Source organism: Sapajus apella, unplaced genomic scaffold (genome assembly GCF_009761245.1).
Source record: "Sapajus apella isolate SASKATOON/1434 unplaced genomic scaffold, GSC_monkey_1.0 scaffold119, whole genome shotgun sequence".
Lineage (NCBI taxonomy): Eukaryota > Metazoa > Chordata > Mammalia > Primates > Cebidae > Sapajus > Sapajus apella.
The window spans coordinates 4765267-4784060 of NW_022437059.1; the positions used below are offsets into that span (position 1 = coordinate 4765267).

The 18794-nt window shown below is 47.9% G+C and overlaps 2 protein-coding genes across 2 annotated transcripts; both read left to right on the forward strand.

Annotated features, from left to right (window-relative positions):
- The first annotated feature begins 156 nt into the window (after positions 1-156).
- Positions 157-12865, forward strand: NDUFS2 (NADH:ubiquinone oxidoreductase core subunit S2). Its single transcript, XM_032260909.1, has 14 exons — positions 157-909; positions 1860-1966; positions 4768-4958; positions 7628-7748; positions 7928-8040; positions 8296-8370; positions 8549-8626; positions 8768-8853; positions 9056-9175; positions 11104-11233; positions 11817-11912; positions 12089-12172; positions 12310-12367; positions 12600-12865. Exons 1-14 carry the CDS (start codon positions 815-817, stop codon positions 12635-12637), a joined length of 1392 nt encoding a protein of 463 aa, XP_032116800.1. The 5' UTR covers positions 157-814; the 3' UTR covers positions 12638-12865.
- A 333-nt stretch (positions 12866-13198) lies between these two features.
- On the forward strand, positions 13199-17177 carry FCER1G (Fc fragment of IgE receptor Ig). The gene is made up of 5 exons (XM_032260951.1): positions 13199-13536; positions 16058-16149; positions 16328-16363; positions 16791-16811; positions 16956-17177. Exons 1-5 carry the CDS (start codon positions 13488-13490, stop codon positions 17016-17018), a joined length of 261 nt encoding a protein of 86 aa, XP_032116842.1. The 5' UTR covers positions 13199-13487; the 3' UTR covers positions 17019-17177.
- Positions 17178-18794: the final 1617 nt, after the last annotated feature.

Here is an 18794-nt window from a genome sequence, read left to right on the forward strand (position 1 = left end):
ACTCCTGGTGCTACTACATTTCCACGCTGTTGGCCATTACTCAGGAGGACTAAGGCAGGGTCAGAAAGACGTTAGGGAAAAGAGGCTGACGCAAGACGGAAGTGGGGTGTGAGGCATCTCTGAGGGCCCTTCCTGGGTCTGTGATCCTGTAGTAGGTTCGGGAAGCCTGGCGGATGTCAGGGTCACCCACAGAGGACCTCTACTCCCCCATCTGGGATGAGGTGGCTCCTACACACCCCGGCACTCCCCTCCGCACCACCAATGCCGGTGGCCTTGGCATCCTATTTTTTGTTTTGGTTTGGCGGGAGCCCTGAGACCCGCCCAGCCCCACTTAGTTCCTTTCTCCAATCTCAGTTTAGGACATCTGGAAATTAGCTGGCTTTCCTGACTCGGATCTTTTGGATTCAGGGCTCAGACACAATCCGAGAGCAGGACTAAAGCGGGAGGGCGGCCAAGGCGGAAGGGAGTAGGGAAGGAAGCTCCGCGCGTTTCCAAGATACGCAGGCGGGCTCGTCGAGAAAGCACGAAGTATTTGCCCCTCGCTGGAATGGCAATTTTCCCTTACTAGCTCCTAGAAAAGCCAGCCAGGAGCTGTGGGAGAAACCGCCCTCAGTAAAGATGACGACAGTCACCGTTATCTAAATGCAAGTGAAGCCAAAGCACAGGACCCGGATGTTGTCAGGTAGCCGGTAGACGACCCTGCCAGCTTCCAAGAGGGCGGCTTCGCTGTGCGAATAGGTGAGAAGGCAACAAGGAGGCGCTCAGGAGTCACTTCCGCCCGGTTCTCCTTCCCGCAGTCTGCAGCCGGAGTAAGATGGCGGTGCTGAGGGCTCTGTGCAGCCTCCGCGGCGTCGCGGCCCAGGTGCTGCGGCCTGAGGCTGGACTCCGACTGTCGATTCAGCCCAGCAGGTGAGATCGAGGGCAGCCCTCGACGCACTTTATCCAGGGCTAGGGTTTCTCAGGTTGGGGACGCTCCATGGGCCTTGTGACTTCCCCTAGAAAATAACCCAGGCCTGTGACCCCATCGTCCAGCCCTGACTTCTTGGGCTACAGGATGCAGTGGCGCCCACTCTGGCGAAAGAGGGGAGAGGGTCTAGAGTTCATTCGGCCAGAGGTGAAATCAGCGGAGTGGGAGACTGCCTTTTAGCCTCAGTAATTTGCATGCACCTTTCCTGTCATTCCTGAGTAGAGCTCAGGCAAAGACCCAGAATGCCCGCTTTCTCTCTGTTGTTGACCTTGAATAAACACTTTTCTCAAGTTCATATTCACCTGGTTGAGTATATCAATATGATGAAAATATGAAGAAGCTAGAATCCCAACCTTGCATGCCCGGGGGTGATGGGTGAAGTTACTCCAGGAATAAATAAATAGTAGGAATGGAACCTCTAGAGTTCTGGCTTATTTTGCCAAAGCTACATTAACTTCAGATCAGTGACTTGGCATTAAAAAATACAAGACATTGGCCGGGCTTGGTAGCTCACGCCTCTAATCCCAATTCTTTGGAGGCTGAGGTGGGTGGATCACCTGAGGTCGGGAGTTCGAGACCAGCATGATCAACATGGAGAAACCTCATCTCTACTAAAAAAACAAAATTAGCCAGGCGTGGTGGTGCATGCCTGTAATCCCAGCTACTTGGGAGGCTGAGGCAGGAGAATTGCTTGAACCCCGGGAGGCAGAGGTTGCAGCGAGCCAAGATCCTGCCATTGCACTCTAGCCTGGGCAAGAAGAGTGAAACTCCGTCTCAAAAAAAAAAAAAAAAAATCCAGGACGTCCTTCCTGGGTCCCCATGAGAGTGACTGGTAACACAGGAACCAAGTACTGTTCAGGACCTTGTCTAGGATCTGCCTTTAACTCCCCAGAGGTGTTCGGCAGTGGCAGCCAGATGCGGAATATGCACAGCAGTTTGGGGGACCTGTTATGTACCCAACCAAAGAAACGGCCCACTGGAAGCATCCACCTTGGAATGGTAAGTGACCAGAGTTGCTGTCCCAACCCACGCCCACCCCTGCCCCCAGCTAATTCCTTTTTTTTTTTTTTTTTTTTTTTTTTGAGGCAGGATCTCCCTCTGTCTCCCTGGCTGGAGTGCAGTAGTGGAAAAGTGACTCACTGTAGCTTTGAACTTAGGGGCTCAAAGCAACCTTCTGTCTCAGCCTCCCCATAAAGCTGGGACAACAGGGCTGTGCCACCACAACTAGCTAATTTTGAAAGCTTTCCTTTTGTAGAGACGGCCTTGCTATGTTGACCAGAATAATTTCAAACTCCTAGGCTCAGGCGATCCTCCCTTCTCAGCCTCCCAAAGTGCTGAGATACAGGCTTGAGCCACCATGCCCGGCCTCCAGCTGATTTCTAAGTGCTCTTGAGCTCTCTGTCTTAGGCAAGTTTTAGTCCCTATTCTGTTTTCTTCTTTCACCATGAAATTCACAGACATAAAAGTGATAATAACAGCTATTTGTTAAGTAGAGAAGGAAAGAAAGGATGTTGTAGAAGGAAAGGAAGAACAGGTCCCAGTCAATACCCAAAAGTCCCTACCAATTTAAATCTTAGTGCCAGCTTTTTCCATGTTCAATACGTTTCAGGTTCAATACCTTATCTCCCTCTCCAGACAAAGTGGCGGTTTTCCCATTGGTACCCCAATGAAACCTACGTGAATACAAACCATTTTTTCCCCTATCAAAACTAGCTCTTTCTTTTGACTTTTTATTTATTTATTAAAGATGGGGTTTCACCATGTTGGTCAGGCTGGTCTTGAACACCTGACCTCAGGTGATCCGCCCGCCTTGGCCTCCAAAGTGCTTGGATTACAGGTGTGAGCCACCCACGCCCGGCCCCTTTTGACTTTTCATTTTGATCAGTGGTACCCTCATTCCCCTAATCCCTCAGGATTGAAAGTTTTTTTTTTTTTTTTGAGATGGAGTCTTGCTCTGTCGCCCAAGCTAGAGTACAGTGGTGCGATCTCGGCTCACTGCAACCTCCACCTCCTGGGTTCAAGCGGTTCTCCTGCCTCGGCCTCCCAAGTAGCTGGGATTACAGGCCCCTGCCATAATGCCCAGCTAATTTTTGTATTTTTAGTAAAGACAGAGTTTCACTGTGTTGGCCAGACTGTTCTGGAACACCTGACCTCAGGTGATCCACCTGCATTGACCTCCCAAAGTGCTGGGATTATAGTCGTGAGCCACCGCGTCCAGCCAGGATTGAAGCTTTTTAGTCATCTTTGGCTCTTCTATCTTGCCCTCCATGTCTGTGTCCAGTATCCAAACCATGTAGATTCTTTCATAATGTCTCATATCTGGTCATCTCTGTCTTTTAATTTTCATTGCCATCATTCTTACTCAGATTTATCTTGTATTAGACTCTGATTATTTTAGGAGTCTAATATTCACTGAGTTTTTGCCACTGATGTTGTCCCCTTTCCATCTATCCTATACAATGTCATCACCTTCATCTTCCCCAAACATTATTTTACCATATTATTCATTCTCTTACTCCAAAACCTTCAAAGACACTTCCAGTTACTTTCCACAAACTTACAGTAACAATATCTGAATGCTTACCATTTGCCCAACATTTTTGTATGCATTATTTTGTTTAATCTTTACAACAGTTCTATGAGAATATTACCCCAGTTGTGAGGAAATTATGGTCTAGGGAGATTAAAACTTGATTAAGGGCACACAGGCAGATTTGTACTCAAGTCTCAGACTCCAAAGCCCATGATGAAGAATTTTGATTGAAAAGATGGGCTCTGGTTTTAAATCTCAACTCTCCATTTACCAGTGAATAAAGTACCTATTTATAGCATTATTTTAAGGATTAAATGAGATAACATGTGCCTGGCACATGTAAGTCCCCCGTAAGTGTTAATTGTTATTAATGATATTTACAGATAACTGAATCACTACCCCCTAATTTGTCCCAATACTCATCATCTCTCTCTTGGGAAGTCCCAATAAGAGTTCCACAGATGTTTACTTTCTTGTTTCTAAGATTTGGCCCATGTTGATTTCATAACCTGGAATGCCTCTTCTTCCTTCTACCTATCTAAATCATTTCCTATATTTAAGCTCAGATCCTACGTACATGAAGTCTTCCCACTGTTCCTTCCTTCTTTTAAAAACTTAATGGCTAAGGCACTTTCTTGGTAACTTACAAATTTGACCTCTGTTCCTAGTTTTTCACATGTACTTCTTTCCCAAATTAAAATGTAAGCTTCTTGAGGGTAAACACTCATTTACTGGGAGTAAGCATTAGGTGTACATTTTCTGACTGGTCGGCCATTCATTGGATACATTTGGAGGGCAGTGTATCATAGTAGTTACAATGTTTGGATCCTGGAGCTAAACAGGCTAGATTAAAATCCTGGTACTGCCACTTACTAGCTTTGTGATCCTGGAAAAGTCATTGAAGCTCCATGGCCTCAGTTGATCCAATAAAATGAGGATAATGATAGTACCTATTACTCATAAAGTGCCTAAGGTAGTTATATAAGCATTATTATTAAAAACATACTCTGTGCACACTGACTATGAACCATGAAAAAAAAAGTATTCTAGGAGATAGAGTGAGATTCATGGTGTCTGTCATCAGAAAGTTTAGATCTTCCTTTTCCCCATCTAAGGGTCCCCTTCCTGGTTATAGTAGAGATTAGGAAATTAACAAAGTATGGAATGGTGAGTTAGAAGATCTATAGAGAGAGGTTAACTCCTTGCGGTCTTTTGGGGGATCCCAAGGGAATTACCATTTGGCTCTGAACTATTTTGTACTTCTCAGACATGGACCCTCCAAAGGACAACATAGTGAAGAACATGAAGCTGAACTTTGGGCCCCAACACCCAGCAGCCCATGGTGTCCTGCGACTAGTGATGGAATTGAGTGGGGAGAATGTGCGGAAGTGTGATCCTCACATCGGGCTCCTGCACCGAGGCACTGAGAAGCTCATTGAATACAAGACCTATCTTCAGGTGTGGGGGGCGAACAGAGGCCTTTTGGTGGGATTTCGGGTTGCTTTAATCTGGGCCTTGCCAGTTTGCTGCCCTTAAAATCTGAGGGGAGGAGGATGTTGAGAGGAGTAACCCGTGGAGGTTATTAGGACACTCTTGGTTGGTTCGGTAGAGGGAAGTGGCAGGGGATGCTTGAGTCATTAGGATTTGGTTTATTCAGCAGCAGTGCTTTGAAGCTGGAACTACAGTCAACCTTTCTCTGGCTGACTTTTTGGCTGGCCCCTTTGCCGTTACTTGAGTGCCTCAGTTTCCCTGTTACTATGTTATACTAGTGCGTCAAAGCCAGTGTCCCTAGGGACAGGGAAAGAGGGGAGAGACGTCAGCTCACTAAAATGAACAGCTGATTCTTGTATCTTCCAGCTGTCTACGTTTGTTTTCAAAACATTCAGTGAGTCAGAGCAAGTGAGAGAGGGGGTTTATGACAGAGTTTGCCATTTTTAGGAGAAATTTATGACCCAAATGATGAGGGTCAGATTTGAAGGAGCTGGATCTCTAATAGGAATTTGAAGTTTTTTTCTCACTGTCATGAAGAAAGCTCCTGATAACAGGATGGTAGGATTAGGATTTAGATCCAGCCCAGTCTCAGGGTGCGCAACGACTAGAATGCAATTCCCCAAGAGAGTCTTGGCAATGACAGTTTCTGGTCCCGGAGTCTGTGGGTTAACCCCTGCAACATTAGCCTCCGTCACAGTGACATCAGAATAAGAACAGGCTGTCCCAGCTAGTAGCATCTTAGCTCCACCCTTTTCCTGGAAGCTGAAGCTAGGTCAACAGACAGCTAGGACTTAGCTTTTTGCATTCTGGAGGAAAGACCGTTTCTACCTGGTGCTCCGTCTTCCTTGAATACCTCACTCTTCGGGGCGTGGTGGCTCATGCTTGTAATCCCAGCACTTTGGGAGGCAAAGATGGGTGGATCACTTGAGATCTAGGAGCTCGGAAACCAACCTGGCCAACAAGGTGAAACCCCATCTTTACTAAAAATACAAAAATTGCCCAGGCATGGTGGCACACACCTGTAGTCCCAGCTACTTGAGAGGCATAGGCAGGAGAATCACTTGAACCCAGGAGGCAGAGGTTGCAGTGAGCCAAGATCGTGCCATTGCACTCCAGTGCCTGGGTGACACAGCAAGACTCTGACTAAAGAAAAAAAAAACAGATGAAACAAAAAGAAAAACCCTTCCTGATACTCCTTTTTTTTGAGTTGGAATCTCACTCTGTTGCTCAGACTGGAGTGCAATGGTGCAATCTTGGCTCACTGCGACCTCTGCCTCCCAGATTCAAGGGATTCTCCTGTCTTAGCCTCCCAAGTAGCTGGGATTACAGGCACACACCACCATGCCCAGCTAATTTTTTTGTATTTTTAGTAAATATGGGGTTTTACCATGTTCCCCAGGCTGGTCTTGAGCTCCTGAGCTCAGACAATCCACCCACCTCGGCCTCCCAAAGTGCTAGGATTATAGGCATGAGCCACCACGCCTGGCCATGATACTCCTAAGATTGCCCTTCTCCTTCAGTACCTCAGGGTTTTTTTTTTTTTCCCACAGCTGTTTGTGAAAGGAAGAAAAGGAAAAATTAATTTATTTAAAAAATAAATGTATCTCAGGTTTTTTGTTGGTTTGCTTTTGTTTTTGTTTTTTGAGATGGGGTTTTGCTTTTGCTGCCCAGGCTGGAGTGCAATCGCACAATCTTGGCTCACAGCAATCTCCACCTCCAGGGCTCAAGCAATTCTCCTGCCTCAGCCTCCCAAGTAGCTGAGATTACAGCCATGTGCCACCATGCCCGACTAATTTTGCATTTTTAGTAGAGATGGAGTTTCTCCATTGTTGGTCAGGCTGGTCTCAAACTCCTGACCTCTGGTGATCTGCTTGCCTCGGCCTCCCAAAGTGCTGGATTACAGGCATGAGCCACGTGCCCTCCCAAGGACTCTTGACAGTGGTGTCCTGGTGCTAGCTCATTCTGGCTTGCAAGAGTGCAGTTGTTAAATTTTCAGGAATTTTGTGAGCCAGTTATTAGAAATTAACTTATATAGGTTTATGATTTAATACATTATATTAAAAGCAAAGATAAGATTAAATATTCAAAGCTTATCACTTCATTATTCTACCACATTTCACTATGCTCTGCTCTTGAGGTCTTTGCTTTCATTGTGTCTGTATGGTGGAAATACTGTATAATGGTGTGTTACTCTTCCCAATGCTGCATTTAGTTACGTGGTATTGGTAACTTAAAATTGGCCATTGTGGGAATATTTTTACCACGGAAATTGGCAAACATGACAAATCAGAGTCCTGCCTTACTTGGAGAGCCCATTTTTAAACATTTACCAGCATACTACTGGTTTTGGGATTTTTTTTTTTTTTTAGAGACAGGGTTTCACCATGCTGGCCAGGCTAGTCTTGAACTCCTGACCTCAGATGATCCGCCTGCCTCGGCCTCCCAAAGTGCTGGGATTACAGGCGTGAGCCACTGTGCCCAGCTTTGGGATATTTTATCCTGCTTTGTTAGGGCTCCTGAAACTAGAAAGGCTTATGCAGCACCAACTTCTGATGCCCACAGAGAACATGGCTTCAGGCAGCCAGAATGGGCTCATAAGCCTGTTAGATGTGACCCACATTCCTCCGTCTTCCCAGGCCCTTCCATACTTTGACCGGCTAGACTATGTGTCCATGATGTGTAATGAACAGGCCTATTCTCTAGCTGTGGAGAAGTTACTAAACATCCGGCCTCCTCCCCGGGCACAGTGGATCCGAGGTAGGCCCCCCGGCTTCTTCTGCACCCCACTGTGAGCATAGCACAGTGCCTTTTCCACCCCTTCCCCGCTGAACCCAAGCTTAGTGTTCACACCCCAGGCTCTGCCCAGACCACCTCTCTGTCAGCCTCAGTGCTTGGCTCCTGTATCTTTTCTTCTCCTTGTCTTCACCTCTCCACAGTGCTGTTTGGAGAAATCACACGACTGATGAACCACATCATGGCTGTGACTACACATGCCCTGGACATTGGGGCCATGACCCCTTTCTTCTGGCTGTTTGAAGAAAGGGAGAAGGTAAGAGAGGGAGGAAAGGATAGGAATAGGGAAGTACAGGAAGTAGAGAAGGTATGAAGGAGATAGGAGACTAAAAGAAGAGAGAACATGGGAGAACATTTAGAGGGAGAAGGTCTGTTTAACTTGGTTTATATCTGTAGAAACCATGTCATGAGGGGTTGGTTGGGAACAAGAAGGCAGAACGTTGGGGAGTAGACCACCATGGGACCTGGGGGCCTGGGACTTTCACACTAATTCTCAGCATGTCCTATCAAGATGTTTGAGTTCTACGAGCGAGTGTCTGGAGCCCGAATGCATGCTGCTTATATCCGGCCAGGAGGGGTGCACCAGGTGAGCAGATCCGCGGCTGCCCCAAACCTCCAGCCCAGGCCTATTTTCCCTGTGGCCACTGGAGGGCAGTGCTGGCTGATGGAAGTGCCAACCCTGTAGCCCTGCGGGAGGGGGTGCTGAGCCGCTCTCCTTCGCGGAGACTATGCAGCGCTCAATACCATTTCCGTTTGGCTTCTAGGACCTACCCCTTGGGCTTATGGATGACATTTATGAGTTTTCTAAGAACTTCTCTCTTCGGCTTGATGAGTTGGAGGAGGTAAGCTAGGAGTCAATGGGAAAAGTCTCTCTTTCCCCCGCAAGAAGGGCTTGCGGGGTTTTATTCCCCAGTTGTAGAGAAATACAGAGGTATCTGAAGAGTGTGATGAAGAGAATTAACACCAGTTTTCTTAATCAATAGTTGCTGACCAACAATAGGATCTGGCAGAATCGGACAGTTGACATTGGGGTCATAACAGCAGAAGAGGCACTTAACTATGGTTTTAGGTGAGGGGCATACAACTTCCCTCCTTAGGAGTGGGGATGGGAGTGGGGGAGTTCCAGCCTACTATCTCGTCTTTTAAGACTTGTTGGCACCCTCCTAGTCATACCCTGAATCTGAAGGAGAAACAAGGCGGGGCTGAGGAAGAATGAGCCTCTATACTTGGTTTGTGGAGAGTGATCCTTATTCCCATGATGCTCTCCACAGTGGAGTGATGCTTCGGGGCTCAGGCATCCAGTGGGACCTGCGGAAGACCCAGCCCTATGATGTTTACGACCAGGTTGAGTTTGATGTTCCTATTGGTTCTCACGGGGACTGCTATGATAGGTAAGGCCCCAATCTTTTCTTGGCTGATTGTCCAGCTAGTTTCTCTTGCCTCACTCTTCTCTTTTCCACTTCCTTCTTTACTCTGCTTCTCAGTATCTGTGGGAGCTCTTGTGTGTCTTAAACCAGGTTGCTGTCAAAGCACTTTCACTTACATGGCATTTTTTAATTTTTTTTTGAGATGGAGTTTCACTCTTGTTTCCCAGGCTGGAGTGCTATGGGGTGATCTCAGCTCACCACCACCTCCCCTTCCTGGGTTCAAGCAATTCTCTTGCCTCAACCTCCTGAGTAGCTGGGGTTACAGGCATGTGCCACCATGCCTGGCTACTTTTTTTTTTTTTTGAGACGGAGTTTCGCTCTTGTTGCCCAGGCTGGAGTGCAATGGCGCGATCTCGGCTCACCGCAACCTCCGCCTCCTGGGTTCAGGCAATTCTCCTGCCTCAGCCTCCTGAGTAGCTGGGATTACAGGCACGCGCCACCATGCCCAGCTAATTTTTTGTATTTTTAGTAGAGACGGGGTTTCACCATGTTGACCAGGATGGTCTCGATCTCTTGACCTCGTGATCCACCCGCCTCGGCCTCCCAAAGTGCTGGGATTACAGGCGTAAGCCACCGCGCCCGGCCCGCCTGGCTACTTTTGTATTTTTAGTAGAGATAGTGTTTCTCCATGTTGGTCAGGCTGGTCTTGAACTCCCGACCTCAGGTGACCTGCCTGCCTCGGCCTCCAAAAGTGCTGGGATTACAGGAGTGAGCCACCTTGCCTGGCCTATGACATCTTATTTTATCTTTATATTATCCTTGTCTTAGGTGGAGCTAGCTTTGGCTGCATTTTATAACTGAGAAAGCTGAGACATAAAAGTTAGGGATTAGCTGGAATTTTTCTGCAGAAGTGGTTGAGACTGGAATCCTCCTTATCCAGTGTTCTTTCTACTAGATTTTTAGCTTTAAATTCTCCTCCTGGGCCAGCACGGTGGCTCATACCTGTAATCCCAGCACTTTGGGAGGTGAAGGTGGGCAGATCACTCAAGGTCAGGAATTCAAGACCAGCCTGGCCAACATGGTGAAACCCCATCTCTACTAAAAAAAAAAAAAAAAAAAAAATTAGCCAGGTATGGTGACACATGCCTGTAATTCCAGCTACTTGGGAGGCTGAGACAGGTGAATCGCTTAAACCTCGGGGGTGGAGGTTGCAGTGAGCTGAGATCGCACCACAGCACTCCGGCCTGGGCAACAGATCGAGACTCCGTCCCAAAACAGCAATAACAACAATTTCTCCTCCTGTTTACTGACCCTGAGTCAGATTTGCTACTGTGTATTTTTTGTTTGTCTGTTTTATTTTTTTTAACTGGTAGCTACTGTGTATTTTTGTTGTCCATTTGACTCTCACCCATTCTGTCGTCTAAAAAGTGTGTAAGGGGGTAATTAAAGAAATAAGTACTATAGGCCGTGTTCTGAGAAAATGAGAGGGTTTGGGGAAGCACCCAAGAGTAGAAGCAAAAGACTACAGGGGACTGGGCCTGGTGGCTCATGCCTATAATCCCAGTACTCTTTGAGGGGCTAAAGCAGGCTGTTGCTTGAGCTCAGGAGCTGGAGATGAGCCTGGGCAACAAGGTGAAACCTTATCTCTACAAAAAATAGTTGGACATGGTAGTGCACACCTATAATCCTTGCTACTTTAGAGACTGAGATGAGAGAATCACTTGAGCCCAGGAGTTCAAGGCTGCAGTGAACTGCGTAACCCTAACTCAAAAAAAAAAAAAAAAAAGACTGCAGGGTTTATATGGGTGGCCAGGCCAAGCAGAGATGCTATACTTGGAGAAAAGATTGGGGAAAATTGACCTAACCCTTTTGAGGTTGGCCAGAGGGCATCCTTCCCAGCCCATACCTGCTCCTCTGACTGTTCTTCTCTTGCTCTGTCTTATCTACTTCAGGTACTTGTGCCGGGTGGAGGAGATGCGCCAGTCCCTGAGAATTATTGTGCAGTGTCTAAACAAGATGCCTCCTGGAGAGATCAAGGTTGATGATGCCAAAGTGTCTCCACCTAAGCGAGCAGAGATGAAGGTTGGCTGCAGGGAGGTGGAAAATGTGGGGTGTTGGAAAGGGGCCAGTGGCTGGATTAAATCCTACCTTTCAGTTTTCTTTCTTTGTTTCTTTTTTTTGAGACAGAGTTTCATTCTTATTGCCCAGGCTGGAGTGCAATAGTGCAGTATTGGCTCACTGCCATCTCTGCCTCCCAGGTTCAAGCAATTCTTCTGCCTCAGCCTCCCAAGTAGCTGGGATTACAGGCATGAGCCACCATGCCCAGCTAATGTATTCAGTAGAGACAGGGTTTCACCACCATGTTGGTGAGGCTGGTCTTGAACTCCTGACCTCAGGTGATCCAACTGCCTCGGCCTCCCAAAGTGCTGGGATTACAGGTGTGAGCCACCCCACACAGCCCAGTTTTCCTTTTATAGAGAGTTCACTGTATAAGAGATTTTTAATCTCCCATAGCTCTCTTGTTTTATTCTGTATCCTCTCTGCCTACTGACTTACATGTGGATTTAGTCTTCCTGAGATTAGAGATTATTTTCTGTGCTAGAGTAAGGCCTAGGAGACAGAGTTTGGATTCAGTTTATTGATGCTCCCTTTTTCCTCTCTTCAGACTTCCATGGAGTCACTGATTCATCACTTTAAGTTGTATACAGAGGGCTACCAAGTTCCTCCCGGAGCCACATATACTGCCATTGAGGCTCCCAAGGTGAGGAGACGAGGGGAAGGAAAAGACCATATGTGGAGCAGGTAGCTAAAGATAGATGTTTAACAAAATGCTCATTCATCAGTGAGAGAGAAAACAGCAGGATGAATAGAGGTTTTCTTGGCAGAGAAAAGTATTATTCCTGTTAATAGAGACACCCAACCTTCTTCCTTGGACAGGGAGAGTTTGGAGTGTACTTGGTATCCGATGGCAGCAGTCGCCCTTATCGGTGCAAGATCAAGGCTCCTGGTTTTGCCCATCTGGTAAGAATCAATCCCAGCAACTTTAACTCCAGTGAATTAACCCAGTCATTTTCTGAAGTTGGTTGAGTTTTTTATGAACTCCTTTCTCCTCCCACCTTGCAAATCTTACCTAACTCTTGCCATCTCAATCTCCCCAGGCTGGTTTGGACAGGATGTCTAAGGGACACATGTTGGCAGATGTCGTTGCCATCATAGGTATGAGGCCCATTGTGTAATAGAGGTATCCTAGACAAAGGAGTTGGGGACGCCCACTGGGGACAGAAGCAGAACACTTCGTGCTGACCGTGGGGCATGGGCATAGACTCAAGTCCACAGTCTCTTGAGCACAGTAATGGGTTCTGGATCTTTGTTAAAACCACTGTTTGTTTTGCCTCACAACAGGAAGATAAGGAACATCACTTTTTTCCTCCATCCTCTCACCTCCTAGGTACCCAAGATATTGTGTTTGGAGAAATAGACCGGTGAGCAGGGGAGCAGCGTTTGATCCTCCCTGCCTGTTAGCTTCTTCTGTGGAGCCTGTCCCTCGCTGGAAACGGGCCTCTGTGTGTGTGTGTGTGTGTGTGTGTGTGTGTGTGTGTGTGTGTGTTTGTGTGTGTGTACGTTCATGTACACTTGGCTGTCAGGCTTTCTGTGCATGTACTAAAAAAAGAGAAATTATAATAAATTAGCCGCCTTGCGGCCCCTAGGCCTAAACTTCTGGTATGTCTTTCTCAGTATCTTAGTGTCCTTCACCTTGACTGTAAACCTAACAGTGCTCATTGACCCTCTATTCCTGTTAGAGTCAGTCGATCTTTGCAATTTTTCCTGCTCGTCTCCACCCCCTTCTCTGACTCTTGTCCTTTCCACTTCTCCATTCCCCGTTTCCTCTTTCCCCTCAGTTCCCCTCCTGCTCAAACCTTCTCAGTGCTCACATAAATTGGTAAGCCACTCAAATCAAGACTTGGGGTAAGCTTCCTGTAGGGAGGGAAAGGGTTATAATGGGATCTGAGGGAATGTTGACGGGTAGTTTAGCACAGATAAATTTCTGAACCAGGCGGAGTGGAAAATGGCAGATATAGACAGCCTTTCCTGAGCGTGAGAGTCTCCTCATTCTATGGGTTAGGAGTTGGTCATTAAAGGGCTGAGGCTTAAGAGCCCAGATCTCCCAGTTCCCTTAGTTGGCCCTTCCGGGAGCCGCCCGGTCTCTTGTGCAGGAAGGGGAAGGGGCCAAAGTGTGGGGGAAGGCGTGGCAGGAAGGAGGGTACTCTGTGGTCAGGGAACTGCTCGCTAAGCACAGCTGCACAGTGCTGTCAGAGCGGCCGATCCCCAGCCCAAGATGATTCCAGCAGTGGTCTTGCTCTTACTCCTTTTGGTTGAACAAGCAGGTAAGAGGGTTTGGTGCGGGATACTGCAAGCTGGCTCCAGGGTGGAAATCCAGAGCATGGGTCTTGAGAGCTGAGTCAAACACGCATGAAGGAAGTACAGTGGGTAGGTGGGCATAGGGAGACCCTGAGGCTGATTCTATGTAGCCCAGACTCAGGGCACCAGACTTATAGTTACCTTCTTTCTTGTTGCCGTCTTACCTCATCCCAGACTTCTTTGTTCTTATATTAATATTATTATTTTGGAAACAGAGTCTCACTCTGTCGCCCAGGCTGGAGTGCAGTGGCGCGATCTCCGCTCACTGCAACCTCCACCTCCTGGGTTCAAGCGACTCTCCCGCCTCAGCCTCCAGAGTAGCTGGGACTACAGGCGCCAGCCACCATGTCCAGCTGTCTGGTATTTTTAGTAGAAATGGCTTTTCACCATGTTGACCATGCTGGTCTCGAACTCCTGATTCAAATGATTCATCCCCCTCGACCTCCCAAAGTGCTGGGATTACAGGTGTGGGGCACCGTGCCCAGCTATTATGATTAGTAAAAAAAGACAGGTCTTGCTACGTTGGCCACATTGGTCTTGAACTCCTGGCCTCAAGCAGTCCTTCCATCTTGGCCTCCGAAAGTGCTACTGTTCCTGGCTGACTTTTCATGGTTGATAGAAAGTGGCAGGGGAAGGGTCTGGTTGTATGGCATGAAGAACTGGTCTGGTGAAAAGCTTCATTCCCTGTGATCAGCATTTCCCATGGGGTGCCTTTGGTCTTGTCTGCTGGGAGCTGATGATCTCTAGCTGGTTTAATATACAAAGCACCCTGGTTGCCTGTAATCCCAGCTGTTCAGGAGGCTGAGGCAGAAGAATCGTTTGAACCCAGGAAATGGGGGTTGCAGTGAGCCAAGATCGTGCCATTGCACTCTAGCCTGGGTGACTGAACGAGACCCGATCTCAAAAAATACATGCATATGTATCTATATACAGATACAGATATATACAGAACCCTTTAGGAAGGTAGGGATCTGTCCTTGTTCTTGGGAGTGAGGCAAGGATATAGCCGAGACAAACAGACGTGATTGCTGTTTCTGTGGATCATTGCCAATGCACCATTCTGTCAGCAGTTGATATGAGGGTGGGCAGCATGAGATGCCCAGTTCCAGAGACCCGAGCGTCAGCTGAGAAACAGAGGCAGAAATAGGAAATTCTCCACAGCTTGAAGGCTCCAGTCACTAAGAATTCTCACTTCTCGTTCACTCTGGGTTGTCTGTGCTGGGTTGGTGTGTGTGTGTGTTGGTGGCAGCTGGGTGTCAGGGAGGAGGAGGTCAGTAAACTTCAGGGAAACTGGAGAAATTGAAAGAGAATGACTGGGGAAGAATTCCAGCAGCCTAGCTGAGAAGGTGGGAGTGAGTATTAAGTTAGCCCCTGGTCTGCTGCCTTGGGATGAAGAAGGAGGAGGGTTGCTGAGGCACAAAGGCAAGCATGGGCTTTGGAGGCAGAAAACCTGCGTTTGAGTTCCAGCTCTGTCACTTAACTCTGGCTCTGAGTGAGCTACTTAGCTTTTCCGAGCCTTGGTTTCGTCATCCATAAAACGGCAATGATTATGTTTCCCTCACAGGGTAGTTTTAAGATTTGTGCAATATTGTGTGTGTGTGAAAGAGTGTTGCAGAAGAAAGAGTTCTTGGCCGATGTCAGCATTTCACTGACATTGGCCACATGTACCCTACTGGTCCTCTGATAGGGGGTGAGAGCAGTCTCTGGAGTCCAGACTTGATCTGATTTTTTAAATTGCACAAAACTTCCCCTCTCAGAGGCCCAGAGAGTGAGTAATAGGGCAGAGTAGCAGGAGCTGGAATCCATATAGCTTGTGATCATTCCCCGAGCCTTGTGTGCAGGGCCAAAGGTATCTAGAAGGCCTGGGAAAAACAGACACACTTTTTTTTTTTTTTTTTAAACATATTTAAATATCTTGTGGTGGGACACAAAGCAATAAGGCTGAGGCTAGGGGATGACTAGTAATAGAGTAATTGCCTTCTCTCCCTTCCGCAGCTCACATCCTTCCTGTCCAGCCCTCAGCCACAGGTCACAGGACTTAAGAGAGGCACTTCTGTGGTTTCTTCACTGAAATTTGCCACTGCCTCTCCCTCCCATTACCCCTCTCAGATGAGGTTTTGGTTTCAGTCCACTGGACTCAGATGGGTCCCTTGAGGTGGATAAAGTGCTCAGTGGTGCCTGAAGAACCCACAGTGCTAAAAAGTAAAGGTTGAAAGGTTGGGGGCTGAGGGGGAAGTCCTCAATTATTAGTAGATGTTAAGTCCCATCTCAATAGAACCCTCATGCTTCCTATCCTAGCCCTACCCTATGATAGGGGAGAAGAGGGAAAGGTAAGAGCAGGGGAAGTCCAGAGAGAAATAAAATGTCTTCCCTTAGAGGGATCCCCTCCAGGCCCTATCCTACCTCCCAGAACCCTTTCCCTTCTCCCCTCTGAGCACCAGGTCCTCCCTGATGCCCCTGACCTCATGGGCACCTTTATCCCCTCAGCGGCCCTGGGAGAGCCTCAGCTCTGCTACATCCTGGATGCCATCCTGTTTCTCTATGGAATTGTCCTCACACTCCTCTACTGTCGACTGAAGGTAGTGTGTGGGGTGGGGCAGGCGGTGCGGTAAGCACTGGAAGAGGAAGTGGGAAAGTGGGAGGGGGCAGCAGCAAGGATTCAAAGAGAGGGAATAAAAGGGGAGCCTCCACAAAGTTTGGAGGGAAGGGGATGGACCACTAACTTCCCCTTTACTGAAAACCTTTCCCCCATTCCAGATCCAGGTGCGAAAGGCAGCTATAGCCAGCTATGAGGTATGGACCTTCCCACACCTGGTGTCAACAACTTTTCAGACCCTCAGCCCTTCTGGGGCTCTAGCCTGGGGTTCCGGCCTCTGGGGAAGCATGCCTCTCAGGTGCTGATCTGCATAAACCTCAGAGGCCTCCCTCCCACCTTACCTAGCCAAGCCATGAGTGAAATGTTTGGCGGGTGACAGGGAAGAATCAAGCATAGAGTGACAAGGGATATGTGAGAGACTTGGGTGTGGTACGTCGGGTGTATGTGTGTGCTTACAGCCATGTGGGCAAATGTGTATCCGTGGCCCAGAGCATCCATGTGAGTGCCCTCTAGCCCAAGTCGGCTGGCTGCCCACCCCCACCACCATGCTTCCCTGGGTGGGGAAGATGCTGAGGGGCCCTGGATGTGTGGGTCTCTAATGCTTTGCTTCTTTTGTCTCTGCAGAAATCAGATGGTGTTTACACGGTAAGCGGCCCTGCCTCTCCAACCCAGAAGCCAATACAAGAGGGTGGGATTTTGAGCAACCTTTGGAAGGGGCGGGGCCTGCGGAAGTGGGCGGGGCCTCTGGTGGGCTCCGGCGCCTGATCATCTTTTGACTCCCACCTCCAGGGCCTGAGCACCAGAAACCAGGAGACTTACGAGACTCTGAAGCATGAGAAACCACCACAGTAGCTTTAGAGCACATGCGGTCGTATTCTTCTTCGGCTTCTTGTTCTTCCAGCCCTCATGGTTGGCATCACATACGCCTGCTTGCCATTTACGCGAGCTGGCCCTACCCCTACCCCTATAATAATCCTGTGCCCCCAAATTAATATACACCGGTGGTTCCTCCTCCCTGTTTTGTTTGTTTGTTGGTTGGTTGGTTTTTGAGATGGAGTTTCGCTCTTGTTACCCGGGCTGGAGTGCAATGACTCCATCTCGGCTCACCACAACCTCTGCCTCCTGGGTTCGAGCGATTCTCCTGCCTCGCCTCCCGAGTAGCTGGGATTACAGGCATGCGCCACCACACCCGGCTAACCTGTTTTTTTTTTTTTTTTTTTTTTTGGTATATCTAGTAGAGACAGGGTTTTTCCATGTTGGTCAGGCTGGTCTTGAACTGCTGACCTCAAGTGATCCGCCCGCCTCGGCCTCCTCTGAAGTGCAGGGATTACAGGCATGAGCCATCACAACAGCAATCCTTCTCATCTGTTAAAGACATACTCAGATGCTATTCACAGATGTTTATATTCTAGTTTCACTCTTGTCCCACCCTTCTTCTCTTCCCCATCCCCAACTCCAGCTAAAATATAGGGAGGGAGAATCCCCAATAAAGCTGCCACAGACTGGACTCCATTCATTCATTTATCATATATTTATTCAGTCTCTACTAAGCACTAGATACAGTTTTTCAGTTCGAGAACTCAGTCTAATGGACTTCAGGGCTGTTTTACTCAATTGAGGGATGAACACTGACTGGGCTGGGGGAGGGATAAAACCTTTGACCTCTAGGTGCTCTGAGGACAGAGCTGGATCAGGGCATAGTGTGTTGGGAGTCTAGGCATATTTGGAAACATAAGAAATGACTTCTGTAGCAGCATAGCCTTCTGTATTTGACAATTGAACGAAGGTTGGGTTGCAGGGGAGCCTGGCTTTCCCAAGATAGTCACCAATCCAGACAGTACCAATCCAGTACATATGGGAATGGGCATAGCTGAAAAGCCAAATATGCAGAACGGATGGTGTGACTAGGGCTGTGTGAAGCTCCTAATAGAAGGGTTTATAGGAATGATGAATTTTCAGGGCATCTGGGGCAAGAGGGACCTTAGAGAGCTGGATGGGTTCGTGGTAGGTAAGGCAAAGAAAAATGAGTTGGGTCCAGATGGGGAGTCGTCTCCCTCAAGTGCACGGGTGGTGGTCAAGGCTCTGTCAGTGCCTGTCCTGTTTCTAGAGCCAGCAGGAATAGTTACCCGGAAGAATTTAAACCTCAGAAGATGCTGCCAGTCCTGCTTGTGACCCACAGTCTTTTCAGAATAGGTCTAGAGACTCCAAGCTTATCCCTGCCACGCCCTCAGCCCCCACAGTGCTGCACACCACTTCACACTGCATAGTGACTTATACTTTTCAAAGCATTTTCCAGCTCATTGTACCATTTGATCTGCTAATTAACCCTGTGAGCAAATTCAGGCTCTTTGAAGTGAATTAACCTGTCTAAAGTCACCTTGCAAGGAACCAACTGAGATCTCCTTTGTCCCTGCACATTTTGCCACATGAGAAAAAGTGGATATTGGGAAAGAGAAGGGGTAGTGAGTAATCGTGAATGGTGAGGGTCTTAAAGGCCAGATGAAGGAGGTTGATCAGCAACTGGAAGGAACTGGAGCCATCTCCAGTGTCTGGGGGGAAAGGTGATTTCAGATGAGATATGAGAAATGAGCCAGGGTAGGGAAATAACTCTTTTTTTTTTTTTTTTTG